Source organism: Vollenhovia emeryi, unplaced genomic scaffold, assembly GCF_000949405.1.
Source record: "Vollenhovia emeryi isolate VEMERY1.0 unplaced genomic scaffold, V.emery_V1.0 DF939178.1, whole genome shotgun sequence".
Lineage (NCBI taxonomy): Eukaryota > Metazoa > Arthropoda > Insecta > Hymenoptera > Formicidae > Vollenhovia > Vollenhovia emeryi.
In genome coordinates this window covers 791,476-810,263 of record NW_011967188.1, presented here as the reverse complement: position 1 = coordinate 810,263, position 18,788 = coordinate 791,476, and the positions used below count along the sequence as shown (strand labels likewise).

At 40.4% G+C, this 18,788-nt stretch overlaps 1 protein-coding gene across 1 annotated transcript in view; it reads left to right on the top strand.

Moving 5' to 3' along the window:
- The window catches only part of LOC105563334, a 255,758-nt gene that overhangs the window by 158,745 nt on the left and 78,225 nt on the right, over positions 1-18,788 (top strand). The window contains exon 6 of the mRNA XM_012014842.1: positions 14,881-14,993. Within this exon, the coding sequence (XP_011870232.1) occupies positions 14,881-14,993 (113 nt within the window). The remainder of the gene's footprint in view (positions 1-14,880; positions 14,994-18,788) is intronic.

The following is an 18,788-nucleotide window of genomic DNA, read 5'->3' as shown; positions in this document are numbered from 1 at the left end:
TATGCACTTATCGCGGAGCTACTCGTTTCCAACTCGTTTCGCTTGTGAGAGTATCATTTTACACATTTTTTTTTTAGATTTTCCCCACGTAATTCGTAAATCACGTATCGTACATGAAGAAAATGTATAAATCTACCTTTGTCTAACTCGTATTATATTACATCAACTTTGTTAAAATAAATAGCCCATTTTATCAAAACTATAAACTGATATTCAATCGATAAGCTAATAAATTGAATAATCGACATTGAATGTAAAACAAGTGGTAATTCATAATTGAATATTAATGATATAGAAAAGCAGGGAAATAGGAAGAGAGACATCGCGTCCCTATACAATGTTTCCACGTTCAATTTATCATAGATGTACGTATTTATCTTACATATAATTACACATATAATATACAGATTATTTAAATGCATATACATACAATGTATTTAATAATCTCTCTGAAGAGATTATTATAATTTAGACGATCGTGTGATCAAGTGTTTTTATCTGTGACACGATAAATACGCATTAGCGGATATTAAATTATTTCAACAAATTCAATTTATCTTGCGTATTAATGGATATAATCACATATAGATTTATCCTAAATAAATACAACTCAATTTTCACAGTATATTATAGGTAATACCTAAATCTACCCCCGCTCTCTTTGGAGATATGATAGATTTTACTTTGTGAAACATTTTATTTGTTTAAATTTAAATTTTATATTTTTAATAATATTAAATGGTATTTTTTAATGGGATTTTAAAATTTCAAAGGTAACTATTTATCCTTATTGTTACGAATGCAGGCGGTTTTTTTTTTGTAATTTATTGATAAGTTGAATACAGCCCGAATCTGTCATATTTGGTTACGCAAAATTGGAAAAATGCTTTTTGAAATGTTAGATATATTCATACAATGGCATATAATATAGATATGTAATAAAAAACTAAAATATGACCTCGTGTTACACGCGTACAGAGCTTTTTACTGATTAAATCTTTATTTAAAAAAAACTTTCGTTTCTTTATGTTATCTATTTTAAATAAATGTATAAAAATCACCGAACAGAGTACCATGTTGTAACCGTATGGACAAGTTATCCAGGCAATGAAAGTGTATTTTAATTAAATTCAGATTTTAATTCAAGGGCTGATTTAACAAAGGTTTCGTTCATATCGTTTAGTATCAAATGAATCATTCGCTTAAAAGCTGTAAGATGAAAGTATGCGGGTTATTTAATTCCGCGTGGAGCGGCGCCGTTATCTTCGGCGGTGAATTTCATCCCGCTATGACGCCGGCCATCAAAGTTATGGTCGTCCCATATTACGATACGACCAGAGCGGGGCGGCAGGCGCGGGCGAGCTTAATTAATTCGCGTTTTTTCCACGTGATACGCAAATTCCTGGCGCGAAATCTGAGAGTAAATCGCGAAAGGCCCGTGGCGGCTCGCCGGAATCCGAGGAGGATCCTACCACGGCGGCTTAATATAATCACGTCCGAGTGACGCTCTCGAGAATCGAGATGTCAGTAGATGCGGTTCGCGGATGAGGAGGGAGAGGATTGGCGTTACGATGGGAAAACTGGGATGTCCGCGGAGAGTGCATCCAACTTAGCTCGCTCGCCCCCTCCGACGATCCTGGGACCGTCTCGTTCTCGATCAATGCACCGCCATCGAAAGGGCGATATTATCGAGATTCTACGAGTCCGATTGTCGACCCCTTTCCATTTCCTTCGCCGCGGAGGTTATCGACACCCTGTCAACCGTTTCGTGCTCTCACTATGCAGGATGGCCCACTTACGGAGTCGATTCCCGATGGACAATAACACGACCTTTAATGGAGGTGCGGGAAAGACGCCAACGGGCGATACCCGGGCGCTATCGCGGCTGCGGTTTCGCGAGTAATTACGTTGTGCATGTGCGAAGGCACGGTGCGGAGAGCCTTTCAGCAAGTGCATCGGAAATTTGGCGGATTCGCCGCTTATCGGCGGCTGCCTTCGGCGGTTGTAGATTCGTTACCAAACTGTACGATCCTCGCTATTAATTAATGTGATTAAAGTTAATTGGAACGAAGTGCACGATGAAACGCTGATTTCTTTTTTCAGAGAATTCTCTGCCGCTAAGCACACACATCTCTTCAATTGAGTTTTGCATGTAAATTTGCAAATTGACAAAGGCCATATTTGTATTATTTTAAGCTTCATAGAGGGATAAAGTACAACGAGAATAAATATTTTCGAAATTTGTAGAATTATCGTGCGCGTTTCTCCTCACAACGTTATATTCTTTGCAATTATTCCACTGCGTTATCATGAAATGTGACCAACATTGCGCGCCACGGGCCAGCCCCGTTCGTCGACGCACAAACGAAATTTTTAATTCGTGCGGTAGACCAAGTAAAAATGTACTCGACGAGCTTCCGACTATCTGTATTGTGACAGATATTTCACTTTGTTTGTCGCAGGCCGCGGCCTTTCGTTTGATCATAGTTAACCCCGAAATAAAAAGACGTCATGCATTTAGCGATATAATTTCATGGTAAATTATACTAATTACACGGATAAAAGTGAATTGAGAAAAGTGCACATTATAACTGTAATAATTTCTCGCGTGAGAGGAACAGCAAAAACGAGAGATAAAAAATTAATTTACTAACTATTGTTAACAAACTGACTGTTTGTTGTTAGTATAAGAGGATCTTTTTCTCTTCGAGAATATCTTCTTATTCGCGTTGATGCTAATCGTTTGTCATTACGCTAATGAATGTCATCGTACGCAATACGCAGTCATTAATGAATATGGCTGATTACTTTCGTGCCATCGCCCCCTCAGAAAAATATTACTGCGTGATCTGTGTAGGCGAGCGCTGCTTCAACATTGAGGATACGTGTTTTGCGAAATGCAGCCCGCGGCGCTTTTATATGAACCCATGAATCCTATTGTTGAGTTCCCGTATGTGTACTCGCAAGACCATGCCGTAGTCTCGTACGATGAATTATTCTTTCGGTAGCCCGTGCGTGTGTGCGCACGTCAAAAACAAACAACCGTACTTACCAATCTGGCAAACGTTAACGAGCAAAAAATTTTTTTTCATCGCGCAGAATTGTGATGAAAAAGGTTGCCATACAGGAATAAAGGGATTAATTCATTCATTTATTTAATAAACGACTGTGTGAAAATAGAAGGGCACATACGCACGAGAATTAAAAGTATTAAATATCGCGCCGCAAAAGATTCGTGTTTCACGGCGATACAATGCAGATTTGTTGAAATATCAAATCTAAATTATACTTTTATTTCGTGTGCCAGCACTTTCAAAATTTCGAATATCTCATCTTTCTTTCCTGCTTTAACATTATTCTCGGATTACGCAATCGTTATTATTACATTTTATTTCATCTCTTCTTTCAAGAGTACGATTAGGTCCTACCTTTACATTGTCTACAACGATTTAACAGGAAACCAGATAACACAAAGTTGAAATTTAATTTCCCGTTCTGACCGTGGAAGTCTTTCCCCACGATCTGGTGCAATCATCTACCTTACGTCACTACTAATACGCGGTTTATTTGTATCCACGTGAAGTTTCATTCGACATCCCAACTGTAAAGCGCTAGAGGCGCAAAAATATCTGTCCAAGATAACGCGCGATATCGGGTTTCATCGATCAAACCGTGGGGGAAAATATATTTTAACGTGCGATAAAAAAAGATAATATATATTTTCCGTTTCGTTTATACCATCCTAAAAGATAAAAGCTACGTTTGCGAAATATTATATCTTTACTTCCCTCGTGTTACTCTATTACCGTGTTCTTTTTTTTTCTCTCTCGCATCTTTTCGAGAAACTCTGCAGCGATCGTAGTACATACAACCATTCGCGTCCACATAAAATTACGCCGTTCGACAAATTTTATTTTCCCCATTCAACAGAATCGAAATATAAAATCTTTTAGGTTTGCTGGCAACGTAGCCATGGCTTGAATTGCATTGTGCATAAGCATTAACTTCCGTATTTCAAGCGAATGTACTCGCAACATTTTATTGTTCCTTCGCACGAACTATTTTATGTTATGCTATACCCTGCTGGGAGAGAAGATACAGATTTTTTATTTATGAGTCGAAATAGAACATCTCAGCCGTAAACTGTGCTACTGCTGATTTCTTGAGAAGATGTGTTGGTTTTCCAGAAAATCATGTAAACGGTACGGAACAAAATTGCGACAAAAATTGAAGTAAAATCATTCATGTATACTCGATTATTCGAGAGCAACGCCGTTAATCTACCAAGTTACTAATCATTAAAAAAAAACAGCAAAAATTTATTATTTCTAGCTGCGCCGCTGCGTGGTAACGCAAGCGATGTAAGGAACCATGTGTATTACAAAACGCACGTGATTAATTTCGACTCGACTAAATTTCAATAAATAGTTAATTTCTTGAACGTTTCAAGATATTTGAATCTGTGGAAGATATCAATTTTCACACGAGCGTCGTTTCCTCTCGCCTTAATACCTTAAGTGCACGAGCTCGTCTACGTGCTGGAATCGTTTACACCCTCTTAATACTTACAGCACATATACGTGCCGATGGCACGTACGTGAACGCGGTGCGTAATACAGTCCATGTGATTCAGTGGAAAAAAAAATTTTTACGAATTCGCAGACTTCTTCGACTCAAATAATATGCTCGTTTATATCTCGTTTTTCGTAACGTAGCTTACGCTATTTATCTTCCTTTTAGTTTGTATTGCCACACTTGACGAAAAAAAAAAAAGAAAAACTGGGAGTAATCTTCTTCTCAATATCTCCTTCGCGGGTTTTTTCTTTTTATTGCAGCGCGAAGTTAATGCGCTTCGCAACTTTCGCATTTTAAGCTGACAATTTTTGAAACGTGCCGAGTGGAAGTTTAGATCAATACTTTTACAGTGATGAAAAATAAGATCTCTCTGGAGAGGTATTAAACTTTTTTCACGCCACTGTACAGTGGACAGGAAAATGAAATAGGACGGGCTATAAAACGAGGAAAACGCTTTATAGTACATCTCGTAGTATCTTTTCCCAGCGATATTTTTCCTCATTTGATATTGGCGATGACAAATACTTTTCTACTCGCTGAATATGCATACGAATTGTATGTGAGGCAGAAACGTTTTTCTCATATATTTTAACCTGTGGTTTCTCAATAAGTCTATAATTGAAATTGCTGCCAACATTCTTCTTTTTTTTGCGTATTTGGATATACGTAGTAAGGTCTAAAAGTTTTCTGTTTACTAAAAAAAAGGAAAAATAACCTATTTTTATTTTTCAGTACAATTACTTTTTATTTTAATACATTTTTGAGAAAAATGAATTAATTTTTCTATACTTCTAAAAAATAATTCTGAATTTTTATTTTTAAAATGATTTAACATTGCGCAGATTACTTTGTAAAAAGTTAATTCATCAGTCTACAAAATATATATTCAGGTAAAGGATGATTATATTGAAAACCAATAACAAACACTTGTTATCTCTTACTATCTTTTTTATATTCTCGGGTTGGAACTGTTGCATCTTATTACGTATTACGTGTTAACATTTAAAATTGAGATACGTTTGAAATTTTAAACGTTTAAACACCTCGTATTCTTGTACCTGTATTATATTCACGTGGATGTCACCAATATTCTCTGTGAACGATGCGAAGCGCGTTTTATTTAAATTTCATCACGGCATATTGAAACTTGGAATAGATTGGCGTCATTTTACATTGCAGATATAAAATCGGCTCGTGCGGTATAAACCGGCAGTCTGATTTACTCGATGCAGAAAACTGATCCCGCGATTTTCTCGGACTTTGTGCAATCTCTCCCTTCCCCGTCCCCCTCTCGCTCTCTCTTTCTTTTAGCATCGGCAATAACACGTCCACTACCTATATTCGCGCAGGGAATTTCGTTTGTCGGGAAATTTTATTTTCCGTTGTTCGATGCGATCGAAATGCAAACTCCCGTCGCCGTTTCTGGCACCGCATCGGTACTTCCGGTTCGCGAGATGCACATGCATACGAGATTCTTCCCCGCGATATGGATTTACGGTAACACCGAGGAGGAATGAAGGCGCATTCTGACGACGTACCCGGTGCCGCGGTTCCTCGGCTTTTTTACCCCTGAATTTCTCGCGTGCCTTCACGCGCCTCAATCCACCCTTTATGTTCATCCGGATCGCTCCTTTCTTCATATTACATCGAAATCTCATAAGTCTACGTTACATCGAAGTAAGAATTCATTATGATTACCCGAAGATTCACACTGCTTACTCTGGGGAAAATAAGACAGTTAGCAACCCACTTTGAGGCCCACAATTAGTAATCGAATTATTTGGATTGTCCGTAACTCTAATCTATTACGAATTTTACCCCGCGTAACTAAAAATCGAAATTAGCTATTCTATCTATATCTAAGATTTTAAAGTAATACTAATTAATTCTCTCAAGTAGTTCTGTCGATATTCAGTAACGCAAAGATAATTTTCACTTAAAACGCACTAACCGAAATGTTAAGCTGCTTAACTAAAAAAAAACGGTCAAAATTTTTCCCAGAGTAGAATTATGAACAATCCAAATAATTCGATTATTAATTGTGGGCCCCAAAGTGGGCTGCTGTCTTTTTTCCCCCAAAGTATGAGTTTTAATCAGATTTACAAATGGGGAAAATTAAGAAACTTGTAATCTGGTTTCAATCATTGGATGAAAAACAATTTAATCGTCATTTAAATCATTTAAGAACGATTGAATAAAAACTAAAAATGTCTTCCATGTATTTTTCAGCTCGCGTGAATTAGTGTAACATTATTATAAAATTTCTAATTATTACAATTCGCATCAATGATGTAACCGAATCGAACAATCGCCACGCGAGGAGACGGCGCGAATTTGCGCTTGCATTTAAGTCCGCACAGACGCGCAAAGACTGTTACGTCGCGTTTATATTCGGGGAGCGTTTCCAGAACTTCAAGAAAATATTTCAGTATTTGCGTTTCCTCACGTGGCGGGGCGGCAAGGAGGCGGACGGAGTGACGTACCAAGGAGGAGGCTACGGCGCATAAGCATCTCTCTTTCGATCGCGCGCACTCGCTTCGATGCTTACATTCGTTCTGGAAATATATAGTTACGGCAAAGGGAACGTTTATCCACACGCAATGTGAGATTCTCGCAGGGAAACATGGATTTGCAAGTGCTACATCGCATGAGCGCGAAGAAGCTTTCTGACAGGGCCCCCTTTTTAACCTTGCTGCTCCGTCTACACGAGCACACATCTTCCGTTTCCTTCTTCGTTTGCTTTACAGAACGCTCTTCGATCGCCTTTTATTTCTTTTTCCTCCCCCTTTCTTTCCCTTTTTTTTTCAAAGTTGCCGCAAGAGGTTTCTCGATTCTACAAGGCTGAACGTAGCGGAAATGTCGAGCATAAATCCTTCCAATAATGCTAAATAATTTTCTTCGTTTTCTTTCTCGGAAGCTGTTAACAGTATCGCGTATTGTTGATGCGCGCAAGCTTACAAGTTCCGTTTGAAATTAAATTTATTATTACTGTATCGATTACGAGCTATTTGCTTGGCAATTTCGACCTGCGAGATGTTTGACCGCGGCGAACACGGCAAATCTCGTAGCAACGTGATTAAAGAGATCGATGTAACGCATAGCAATATATCATGCTTCGAAGCAGCCGCAGAGAACCGTACAGAATATAATCTTTGTGCCCTCCGTATCAAAGGATCCTCCTCGACGTGAAATACGCTCTTTCCGCAAAAGATTATTGATTCACCCTCTACGCGATCGCACCCGTGTATGGAAAACAGGTCTCGGCGATAGTATTGCAGCGCGCCCTCGACAATGAGGGTTTAGAAAAAGTAATCGGCGAAAGTGCCGAGGCTATGTGTCATTTATGCGAGAACTTGTTCGCCGACCGACCGATCTCGTTAAGGGGGTAACCACTTTATGTAATCGTGGGACAATGTCTCCGAAATCCTTATGAAATCCTTACGAACTCCCCGTGTAATCGTGTTGTCTTAATTTTCAAGTCTCCTCACTTGTTAGACAATAAACATTAAATTTGAACATTTTCTCAGCTCGTTTTCCTTTTCCAAAAAAATTTCCTTCTTTTAGTGAATATGAATGAATATGAATATGAATGAAATCGTATGAAATGAAATCGTGTAATCGGTGGGACATCATTTTAGCTAGTGGTTACCCCCTTGGATCTCGTGTTCGCGCGTCTCTCCCGCCCTCGATCTCGTCATCATTCTGAACGTCTTACACGTCTTTTGCAACGTCAGATCGGTGAGTGCCTACGCGTTCTCGCATTCAGGCTATGCGCCTACATTTGCTACGAGGCAATACGTACGATTCGACGAAGGATGAAGAAACGTTTCGACAAAGCTGCCAGATCCCAATCTCCTTCTCTCTTTCGCTCCCCACCTCAGTACCACCATCGGCTTTAGAATGTCTCGCACGCTTCCTCGCTTCGTTTATTTCCTTTACATCCGGCGTGGCTTTTCGATCCGCGACTTTTACTTTGCCATGCCAAGCGGTTGTCGAAGTGTTTTGTAATCCCGGAAAAGACGTGCCCCGCGAGAAAATTGATTTTACACCCGGGCGCGCCTTCTGTCATGTTCTAAAACGCAGCGCCTTCGAGAATGGCAGGTAGTGATCCTTTTCACGCCTGTCGTATTTCCTCTAGTCTGAATCATAATATATTGATGGGAACAATGACTAGCGATTCAATAACGTGTTAAACAGACAAATTTTATTTTATCATACTAACGCTAACAATAGGTCAAAGTTTTCACGCACCTTTAACACAACTGAATCGCGCATAGAGAATGAGTATTCAGTGGTATTATTAAAATTAATAAAATAAAAAGAGAGCTGTTTTCAAATTTCTCTTGGCTGTTGAGCCAAGTGGTAGCTGGCTTCGTGAACATTTATAAAATCGAATATTTTTCATTACACTAATATTGAAACGCAATACGTATTAATCTATCGCTAATGAAGAACGAGACCACAGGGCGTTTATGCAATATTTATTATTGACCTCATGCTGTTTGAACCGTTCTACCGTACTCTCAATTACCAATAAATTTCATGTGGTTTCGATGCTACAGAGTATTCGCGAAGCAGACACACGTGCATAGCGTAGTTAAACAAAATAAAATTTTTCTAAACAAGTGATTTAGACACTCGTGGTAAAGTGTGTACATATGTATATGTACTCTGGGAAAAAAGTACAGTTAGCAACCCATTTTGGGGCTCACAATTAGTAATTGAATTATTTGGATTGTTCCTAACTCTACTCGGGGAAAAAGTTTGATCGTTTTTTTGTAGTTGAGTAACTTAACATTTCGGTTCGTACCTCATAAGTGAAAATTATCTTTGCGTTACTGAATATCGACAGAACTAACTGAGAGAATTTTGATTAGTATTATTTAAAAATCTTGGATATAGATAGAATAGCTAATTGCAATTTTTAGCTACGCGGGGTAAAATTCGTAAAAGATTAGAGTTACGAACAATCCAAATAATTCGATTATTAATTGTGGGTCCCAAAATGGGTTACTAACTGTCTTTTTTCCCCCCAGAGTACCTGTATTACTAATTGAGAGAAACGCGAAATCTTTATGTGTACATTTTTAATTTCAGGCACACGTAACATTTTATAATTACTCGCAATACTTTGAAGTGTAAAGTGATTCGTATAAGTCGAGAAAGCAAGTGCACTACAATTATTGAACTGCAAATTGCATATTTTGCAAAATAGGAAATGTAGAACCGTTAAACGTCTTTTAATTATGCGTGCACGAGTATGCGTGTTATGAAACTATGCTTTAATTACGCGGCATACTTTTCGAAAATTGACCATCGCAATACAGCTGCGATCGAAATTCGTGATAAACGCGGCGGCGCATCACGGTGTGACGGACCGCTGAAAATTTCAGAGCCGCACACTCCAGGCGAGTTAAGTGTTTTCGCGCAAAAGTCCCATTTAAATCGCGATTATACGCGCAAAAGTCCCAGCGCGTCCGGTATAGAACGCGCATACACCAAACAGAATGAAATTTAGTTGGCCAATTACCAAGATAATAAGCTTTGAAAATTAAGCATAATAACCGGCTGGTTTGGCGCGCGAAAGGATTATTAATGCAAATGAAATCAATAAGCGGATGAACGAAAGGTTGGCCGAATTGCGCACGGTTTGCCGAACTGCGCGCCGCTGTTGCGAGAGAATTTAATCATGATACTTGTCCATGATACTTAATATTTGTTCACTAATTGCCACGCGTCACATATATATATCCACAATTCATTTTCCTCATATTACTTTATTGTCTTTTATCCGCGCGCGTTATATTTTCGCTTTGTCACTTCCATCCCATTTTTCTGCATTACATTTTCACTCAGTCATTACTCCGCGCCGCTCGCTCGCGGCCATATTTTACGGACGAGAACTAAATTTAATGTCGTTAAAAGTGTTTTCTCATTGTCACGGACCGTTGTCGCTTCCTACATGCGTAGAATTCACGCGAATTTCCTGTTTGCAATATCTTAGTCTCGGGTAAGAACGAGACGATATAAGACTTCGAGAGCAGTGCAAATACGGTGCCCCGTGAAAAGTTTATTTTCGAAGGTTTCCAACACGATCGGAATTCGGATCAGATCGTGGGAAGAAGTTCGTTACAGTAACGAACCAGCAAACCTTTTACCGGACCCGTGCGCGCCCGACTCCTTAATTTTGTTCTCCAAGTAAAGAAGCGTCGGGTCTGTTATTGGGCAAATCCACACGCACACATGCCCACATACCCACACATACACACATACATACATATACATACGCGCGCGTCTGCAGTGAACGAGCACAAACTTCCTCAAACGGTCGACTATATGAGCGTGAAAAATATAGTTTATAAGTGTCAAACTTCGCTATTAGCTAGCCCTTTCCGGATAATTTCCCAAAAGTTTCGAATATTGGTTTCGAAAAAATTGTTCATACTTCGCAAAAGTTTTCGTGACAGCGTGACTAAACTTCTGAAGCATAAAAATTGATATCGTGGACTGTAAATCAAGATAACTTTGTTCAACGCGACTATTTTGTAATATAAAGAGAAATGTTATTTAATAATTTCATTCTTTGTTGAAAGAATCGAATGCACACACGCGATTTTTTTTATATAGAAAAGCGTTTATGTTGTACTTCTTTAAGTTATGAAAAAAAAAACAAGTTTTAATATGTGGGTACGTGTGTAAATAATTTTTCTACTTTATTCATATGTGCTACACTTATACGTTCTTCGTTTCCTTTTCCTCAGGAATAGAAAGGAATAGAAAGAGCCTCTCGTATCTTTTTCTGTATGTTGCTAAGAGCTCAGTTCTTTTGTTATCAATATTTTATCAGAAACAGAAGTGCATCTAAGTTTTGTTAAACAAAAGAAAGTAAGTGTGTTCCCGCAAACTTTTTGCAAATATTACCTGGAAAAAATGGTATATCGCTATAATCCATCGTGTAAATTTCAAGAAGCGCGGATTTCACTTTTTTTCATTAAAATTCGTTTTCTCTCATTCGCGAAAATTAATGTTCGGAGGATCGTGTAGAGAGTTTGTAGAGCGTTCTTCGGCTTTCACGGGAATCAGCGCTGAGCTGCAAAAATTTGCATTTTAATCTTCATACCAACATTGAGAAGTTCTTCTCGTACTTTGCGAGACATTTTGAAATACAAGATCTTTGCAATAACAGAGAGAAGATTCTCGGTAAATACTGCCGCTTAAATAAACTTGTTATATAGTACAATAAAATATGATTAAATTGCAATTGAACTACAAAAATATTGATCGCTTAACTTGACGACTGAGTTTTAATAATACAAAACTGTGACGCTCAATGTTTCAAAAATTACGCAATCTCACGCTTTTGACTAGAAAATTACAGAAGCAATTCGGAGTCATTGTTGTGAGACACGTTTCTTTAAAAAATCGCTATTTCATAACGCACGCGTAATAAACTTTATCGCCCATGATTAAAATCCTCGCGGACGATAAAATCCCTCTGTATTCCGGCAGGACGGAAATTTTCTTGTTCGAGTCGCGAACAAATTGTGATTCTGCACGCATGAAACTCTCGAAGGCTCGTTCGCCTCATGGAACTTTATAAGTCCCATCTCACGGTTCTCGCTGGCATCTGCGTAGAAATTTACGCGCGGTTTCGCCATAACGTGGCCATCGACTCGCCCCGTCCACGAGAATAAACCTGCTTTAATGGCATACTGAATCGGTTTAACGTCTCGATAGATGCCGAAAAGGATTTTGCCCTCACGGGGAACGCCGTCGATGCTTTCGTCTAATGCTTTCCAAAATTTGCATCCTAATCTTTGTAAACCCCACAGGGATTACCGCCGCCGTCTTCTTTCATCGTCTCGAGGATTTGCTTAACCTCGGCTTTCTTTGAGAGGCGACTCTCGTCCTACCGCGATCGATATAACATTTTACGGAATCTCCCCTAAAGTGCATGCCTTGTAACACCGAAAAATATATTAGAAATATGCATAATATATAAATTTACCTTTAAACCGAAGTATATATCTAGAGTCCAAAGTATAGAATTTATAAGTGCTCTATTAACATTTATTATAATAAATCATACACTTTTTAACAAACCTCTGGACAAGATTAATAATGTCGGTGCAGAATAATGGCGTGCATTAATATACGTAATGGTATTTCACCGTGAGAAGGTACCGTAAATTCCACCGAATGGTCAATCGACGTCTGGAGAATTGGGTGAAACTCGAATATAAGTTCGACCGTCAATTAATCAGAGAATTACCGTAAACGCCGCTGATATTATCAGCACCTAGAAACGTCACAAGTTTCGGAATGCATCGCGAAGGGATAGCCGCCGGATTGGCCGCTAATCAAATACAGGATGGACAAGGGGGCGAAGGTAGAAGATTTATTGTAAGTAAATACAATTAGGAGTTACGAGTGCCTTCGAATAACCTTTGGCCCCAGCTGACGCTAACCCAACTACAGCGAACCTGACCTAACTAAATAATCGAATTAGAGGTGCCTTCTACCGCGATGGCGCCCTGCCCCCTCGCTACGAAGTCCGTTCCTCGTCTTCTCCTCATCCACTTCTAACTTACATTCGACACGATCTCTGGACCGTATTCGCAGAATTGGTTCTGATACAGTAAATTGACTGTGGTTTGCCGAGACGGACACGATTTCTCAGGTGTTGCGACGGTTGTTCGTCGACATGATCTTCGTCAGACGGGGTCTGAATGGGAAATTGGAGGGTGTCGATAAACGTAGGAGATCTTCGAGAGTATCGACAGAACGCTGTAAACCGCTGACACAAGTTTTCCTGCTGTTGAACGTGCGTAGGCAAAAAAAAAACATGCAAACGAGAATAAATGTAAAAGATTTTTCTCAATCAAAATTGAGAAAGTTCTGTTTTGTATTTGGTAATTGAGTTTGCGTATAATTTGTATGTCGATTAAACGCTGAAAAACTTTTATCCTGGATCTGCCGTTCTATGAAGGAACGAAAGGAACATCGCTTTTCCATAATCCCTCTCGACGAGGATAGGCGTCGCTTTACCTGCGGATAAATTCGTATGTACGACGTTTCTCCCAAAGTGCGAAGTTGCTTCGCGACAAAGTTGGGGGATATCGATACTCAGCGATTCGACGAAACACTATGCCCCGCCTGCTTTCTAAACAGCTTTCGAGCGCGACAAACGATCCCCTCGGTTCCCGATCGACGTCTGATCAATCTCGACGAAACATCGCGCCTTCTTTGAGAACGCGACTCCTCGCGTTGGAAATATATATATACACACAACTTTTCTCTTCGTTTCAGAAAGTTTCCGGGCTTACAGCCGTTCGCGATAACGAAACTTTCGCTTGTCCGAGTTTTTAGCAAGGAATTTGCACTTTGTGCAATGACATATTGACACGCATTTCAAATGCAGTGTCTAGTTCGTTTGCTCTCTCTCTCTTTCTCAATCGTGTTTCTCGTTATTTCGGAGATTAATTGGATGATTGTAGAATTTCCTATGCAATCGGGATTAATCAAACGTAGAATCTGCGGAATTTCCTTTGCGTAGGAAGAAAACAAAAGTCTGAAGCAAGAAAATAATTGTCTGAGAGCAATAGGTAATAGTAGTTGATAAATAATGATTACTTCAACGGGCTATGATATGAAGAAATCTGTGATTTCCAAATTGCTAAAACAAAGTGGAAAGTAAAAACAACGATAGTTGAGTAATAATAATTATTTCCACGGACTAATAGGATGTGTCAAGAAATCTGTCGCTTGCAGATTGCGGATCGCACAAGCAGATAAGCGATCATTGATTTATAACGGCTGGCAAATGGCTACGTCACCGCGGCTATCCATCGCGAATTGTTCGTTTTATATCCGCCGAATTTCTTGAAGCCCGCTTGAAAGGCCCTTTTTATTGGCCGGGCTATCGGGTGAAACCGCACGCCACGTCCGATAAGGGCGGCCCGTCAATAAAAGCGCATCGGTGATTTACGAGCCGTATGCGGAATGATGACAAAAACAGGCCGCAATAAATCGCGCGAGTACATCGCCCGCCGCCGGGTTATTTGCTGTATATCACTTTGAAAGAATCCGTAAATTTGCCTGCCGCGCGCCAAGATTCCGTCGTAAATACCGTGATCGTGACCATAGGTCGCGACGCGTAGCGAAGCGAACGGCACCGGCTCGTGCGATATAGGTGCTGGACCCGCAGTAATTTATCACGCTAACGTTTCCTTTTATTGTCGCAACGCACAAAAGCCGGTGCGCATTACGAAGTGTACGCTAACGTGCGAAACACGCGTGTTTCAGGATAAACGAGAACACAACGCGGTCCCAGTTCTTGGCCTACTTCAGCTTCTCGTCCAAAGCGAGCACGTCCGTCGGCTGGCCGGTGAGGGGTGGACATCCGGTTAACAATACGGGTAAGATATTTAACTCGCTTTTGCCATGAAAAATTAAATTATGTTACGTTCTAACGCTCGGCGCTTTCGTCAAGGGGGTAATCACTTAATGTAATTATGGGACAGTGTCTCTGAAACCATTATGAAATCCTTACGAAATCTCCATGTAATCGTTTTGCCTTCATTTTCAAGTTCCTTCACTTGTTAGGCAATAAAAATTAAATTTCAACATTTTCTCAAATTGTTTTCATTTTCTCAAAAAATTTACTTCTTTTAGTGAATATCCAAATACACATCATAGATTACGCCTATAAGCGCGTATTATTTTTTTCACAATAAGACTGAAGCAGTTGCTGTTAGGACAGTGAGTTTGTACACCTTTGTGCGCAAATTTAGAACAAAATACAGTAGATACAAACGCAAAATTACTTCTCGTTAAGACCACAGTTAGACTGGTGGGAAAAGTGGGAAGCAAGGAAACACGTTTTCTACCTCACCGAAAAAAAGATATAATGTTTTGAGGAAATCTAACAGCTCTTAACAACGTCGCCTATTTTTAAACGTGCATGTAAGAAAATTATTTGCAATTAGATGAAATTATTTGTAATCAGATGAAATCTAATGAAATCATGTAATCGGTGGGACAGCATTTTAGCTAGTGGTTACCCCCTTGGCCTCGGTCGTACATGTTCCATTTGAATTTCGTACACTGCGCGTTACCCAACGCCGACGATTTCGACGACTGGATCCCTGTCATCTGGCGGTGCATGAAAACTGATTGTCTGTAGAATTACCTGTGATTGATCACAACGCGACTGTTTTCAATTTTAATAACTGGTTTACCGATTCGAATTTAGTAACTGGATAGAGAAAAGTTCACTTGTTCGTCTACTTTGATTTCACGTCATTTTATGCTTAATGTAATAATAGTTGGGGAAATTGTATCGGACTTCGTATTATCGCGAAACCGATAACGTAGCCGAAGTCACGAGGCAATCACGAAAGCGGTGATCTGTTGAACAAGTGAGATTATGGTGCTACGTAAACTTGGTCGCCTAGCCCGCGTTCTCGCTACACGTCCTGTTTCGGACCGCTTCTATCATAGACTATTGCTCAAACTACACGCCAACAACCTAGTTCACTATCGGTTCCCCCATGACGGTAACTTCATCTTCTTGTAAATTACACCCCCGTGGTGTGGCTTATCACGCGAAATGCTCAACTGCACGGGCAATCTACGTAGATAGCGTTCTTCTTAACACCCCTGTGACAAATTTACACGAGCCGGCAAAAGTAAAGTTTTCCGATGCCATTACGCGCGCGTTCCCTCTTTTCACGTTGAGGGATGAAGCGTTTTCAGAGATTCTCAGAGTAAATAAAACCTTCCCCGCGATATTTTTTCGAATCAAACGGAAGCGAGCGCGCGTATCCCCTCGTGAATTGGGGGAGCAATTTTATTCGGGTCCTTCTGAAAGCCACGTGAAAACGGAAACAAACTATTTAACCAACTCGCTAAAGCGTAAACCTCGCAGCATGCTCGCAAATTATCGATGCGCGTTTTGCATGTAAAATCGAGTTACGCGGTAACCTCGTTGCTCTATTCAATTAAAGCATACGTTGGCGAACGTTCGTCAAGCCTCTAGCGTGTCTCCTGTAAAATTCACGACGAAAAATCAGAGCCGCCATGAAAAAGGAGAAAAACGGCGAGGGGAGGAGAGACAGTTTGTATAACGTCAGATTTTTTACGTGTTGCGTATTCTTCTCTCACGATACGAAATCCGGATGAAGCGCTGGAAACGGCATAGCTTCCGAGCTACTCTCGTCCACAATGATAATTTCGGAACCGGGTCATCGGTAGAGGTGGAAAGCGTGAATAGCGAGCGCTGCGGGAAAACTAGGAGCAGCCAGAACATGCGAATTTACTTGCGCGAACGGTAATTCGCACAGAGGGGTAATTTCTTCCCCTAGTTAGTGCGAAAATTATACGAGCTTAAATGCGGACCGGCCCCACGCTTTAAGCGAAGGAGGGAACGGACGAACCGTTCGGCTCTGTGAGGCCATTTAACCATCGAGAGTGTTAGCGATCGAAAGCGTTAACGGGCTCAGTCTCGAGTATCGATCCTCTGCGGGTCGACCGTGCGATCTTTATCTTTAAATGCGACGCGTTTCTAATCTCCAACGTAATCAACGCTTCTCTGTACAGACCTGGTCTGAGTTTCCCAGAGTCTTAGCTGGGATTCTTTTAGAATTCTTTTAAGATAGTTGAATAGAATATTCTTATATTTTATTTACAACAATTCTCGTAGCGAAAGGAGCGAGATGAGTTTAAGAGGTTAAATTTATTATTACGACAATAATTCCTTCCAAATGAAACTGTGTTGTGTCCGAAAAGAAACCGACGCGCAGGACAAGGTGGAAAACGGTGTATGAATTCACGGTTTAGATTACAGTTATTGGGCTACTGACGTCTTGCACGAACCTAAAGGCCCTCTTGCTTATTTGATTTATAATTTACTATATTTGTACTATTGAAAGACTTTCCTCCGACGCGTTTAATTATATCTTTTATTTTTTTTATTTACAATCGATTGGTGACTATTTGATCATACGGCATTTTCGTGTCCTTTTAATAGCTATGCTGTGTAAGTTGGAGACGTCGCGGGTAGTGAGAAAATTGAAAAGCCCTTTTAAAAAAATTGCACACGACGCTCTTATGAGAAAAGTTTCGTGTATATGTTCCTTTGGACTTTCGCGTCTAGTAATATTGTGTAATGACGTACCGGAGTTCTTTGACTTACCGTCACCTCGAGAAATCCGTCATACGCCGCATTCGCGAACAACTAGTAGTGTGCCGAACCTGGGAGAAATAAAAAATACGTAAGAACATGTTGTTTCATTTCTTATTGCATTTTTTATTTAAAAAAAAGCGCATTCTCTGTAATTCTCCAGCAGAATTTTATAACGCTTGCGTTACGCACGTACCTAAGGCAATTTAACTTCTGGTGTTTTAAGTAGTCTTACATTTACGGAAAAAGACACCAGTGTACCATAAAAATATTTTCAAAGCATACTTTTATGATTTTCTTTATTAACGCATTTTCTGTTTGGATCTGTACACCTAAATCCGATCTTATAATAATTCACAATATCACGAGAAAGCTCTCGTGTTATGAAGAATCGCTTAGCATTGCGCGTTTGAGCGATCGTACAACAAATGAGCGCAAAGAAGCAGCGCGACGGGCAATCAGCAATTTTTTCCGAGACGTCGGGCGGAGGGTGGAAAGCCGCGTGTCAAAAGCAAGCGAACAGAAAAGCGGCGAGATAAAGACGTAGCGACAGTGAAAGTGACTCCCGTGAGATCTTTCCTCCATACGGCGAGCTGTAACGAGACGACAACGATTCTCGATTATCCTTGGGAGGAGGAGACCGCGCCGGGCGATCCATATGCACGAAACGTACGACCGAGAGACGTGACTGTCACTCCACCATCCGGATGAGAGAGGTCTTTTTTGACGTCGGCCCACGTCCTATTGGGAAACGTGCGAGAGGCAGCGAACGTAGGGCAGGACGAGGAGCACCAGGCAAAGGGATGTTCTCGAGAGAGGGAACGAAAGGCAGCGTGCGAATAGGGATAGAGAGAGAGAGAGGAGGGGGAGGGAGGGAGAGAGAGAGAGAGAGAGAGAGAGAGAGAGAGAGAGAGAGAGAGAGAGAGAGAGAGGCAATATCAGGCGGAGGCGCCGCCCGATTGACAAACAGATCAATCGTGGGTGGAAAGACGATCCGCAGTCTTGCCGCTCAACCTGGCTCCGGCTCTCT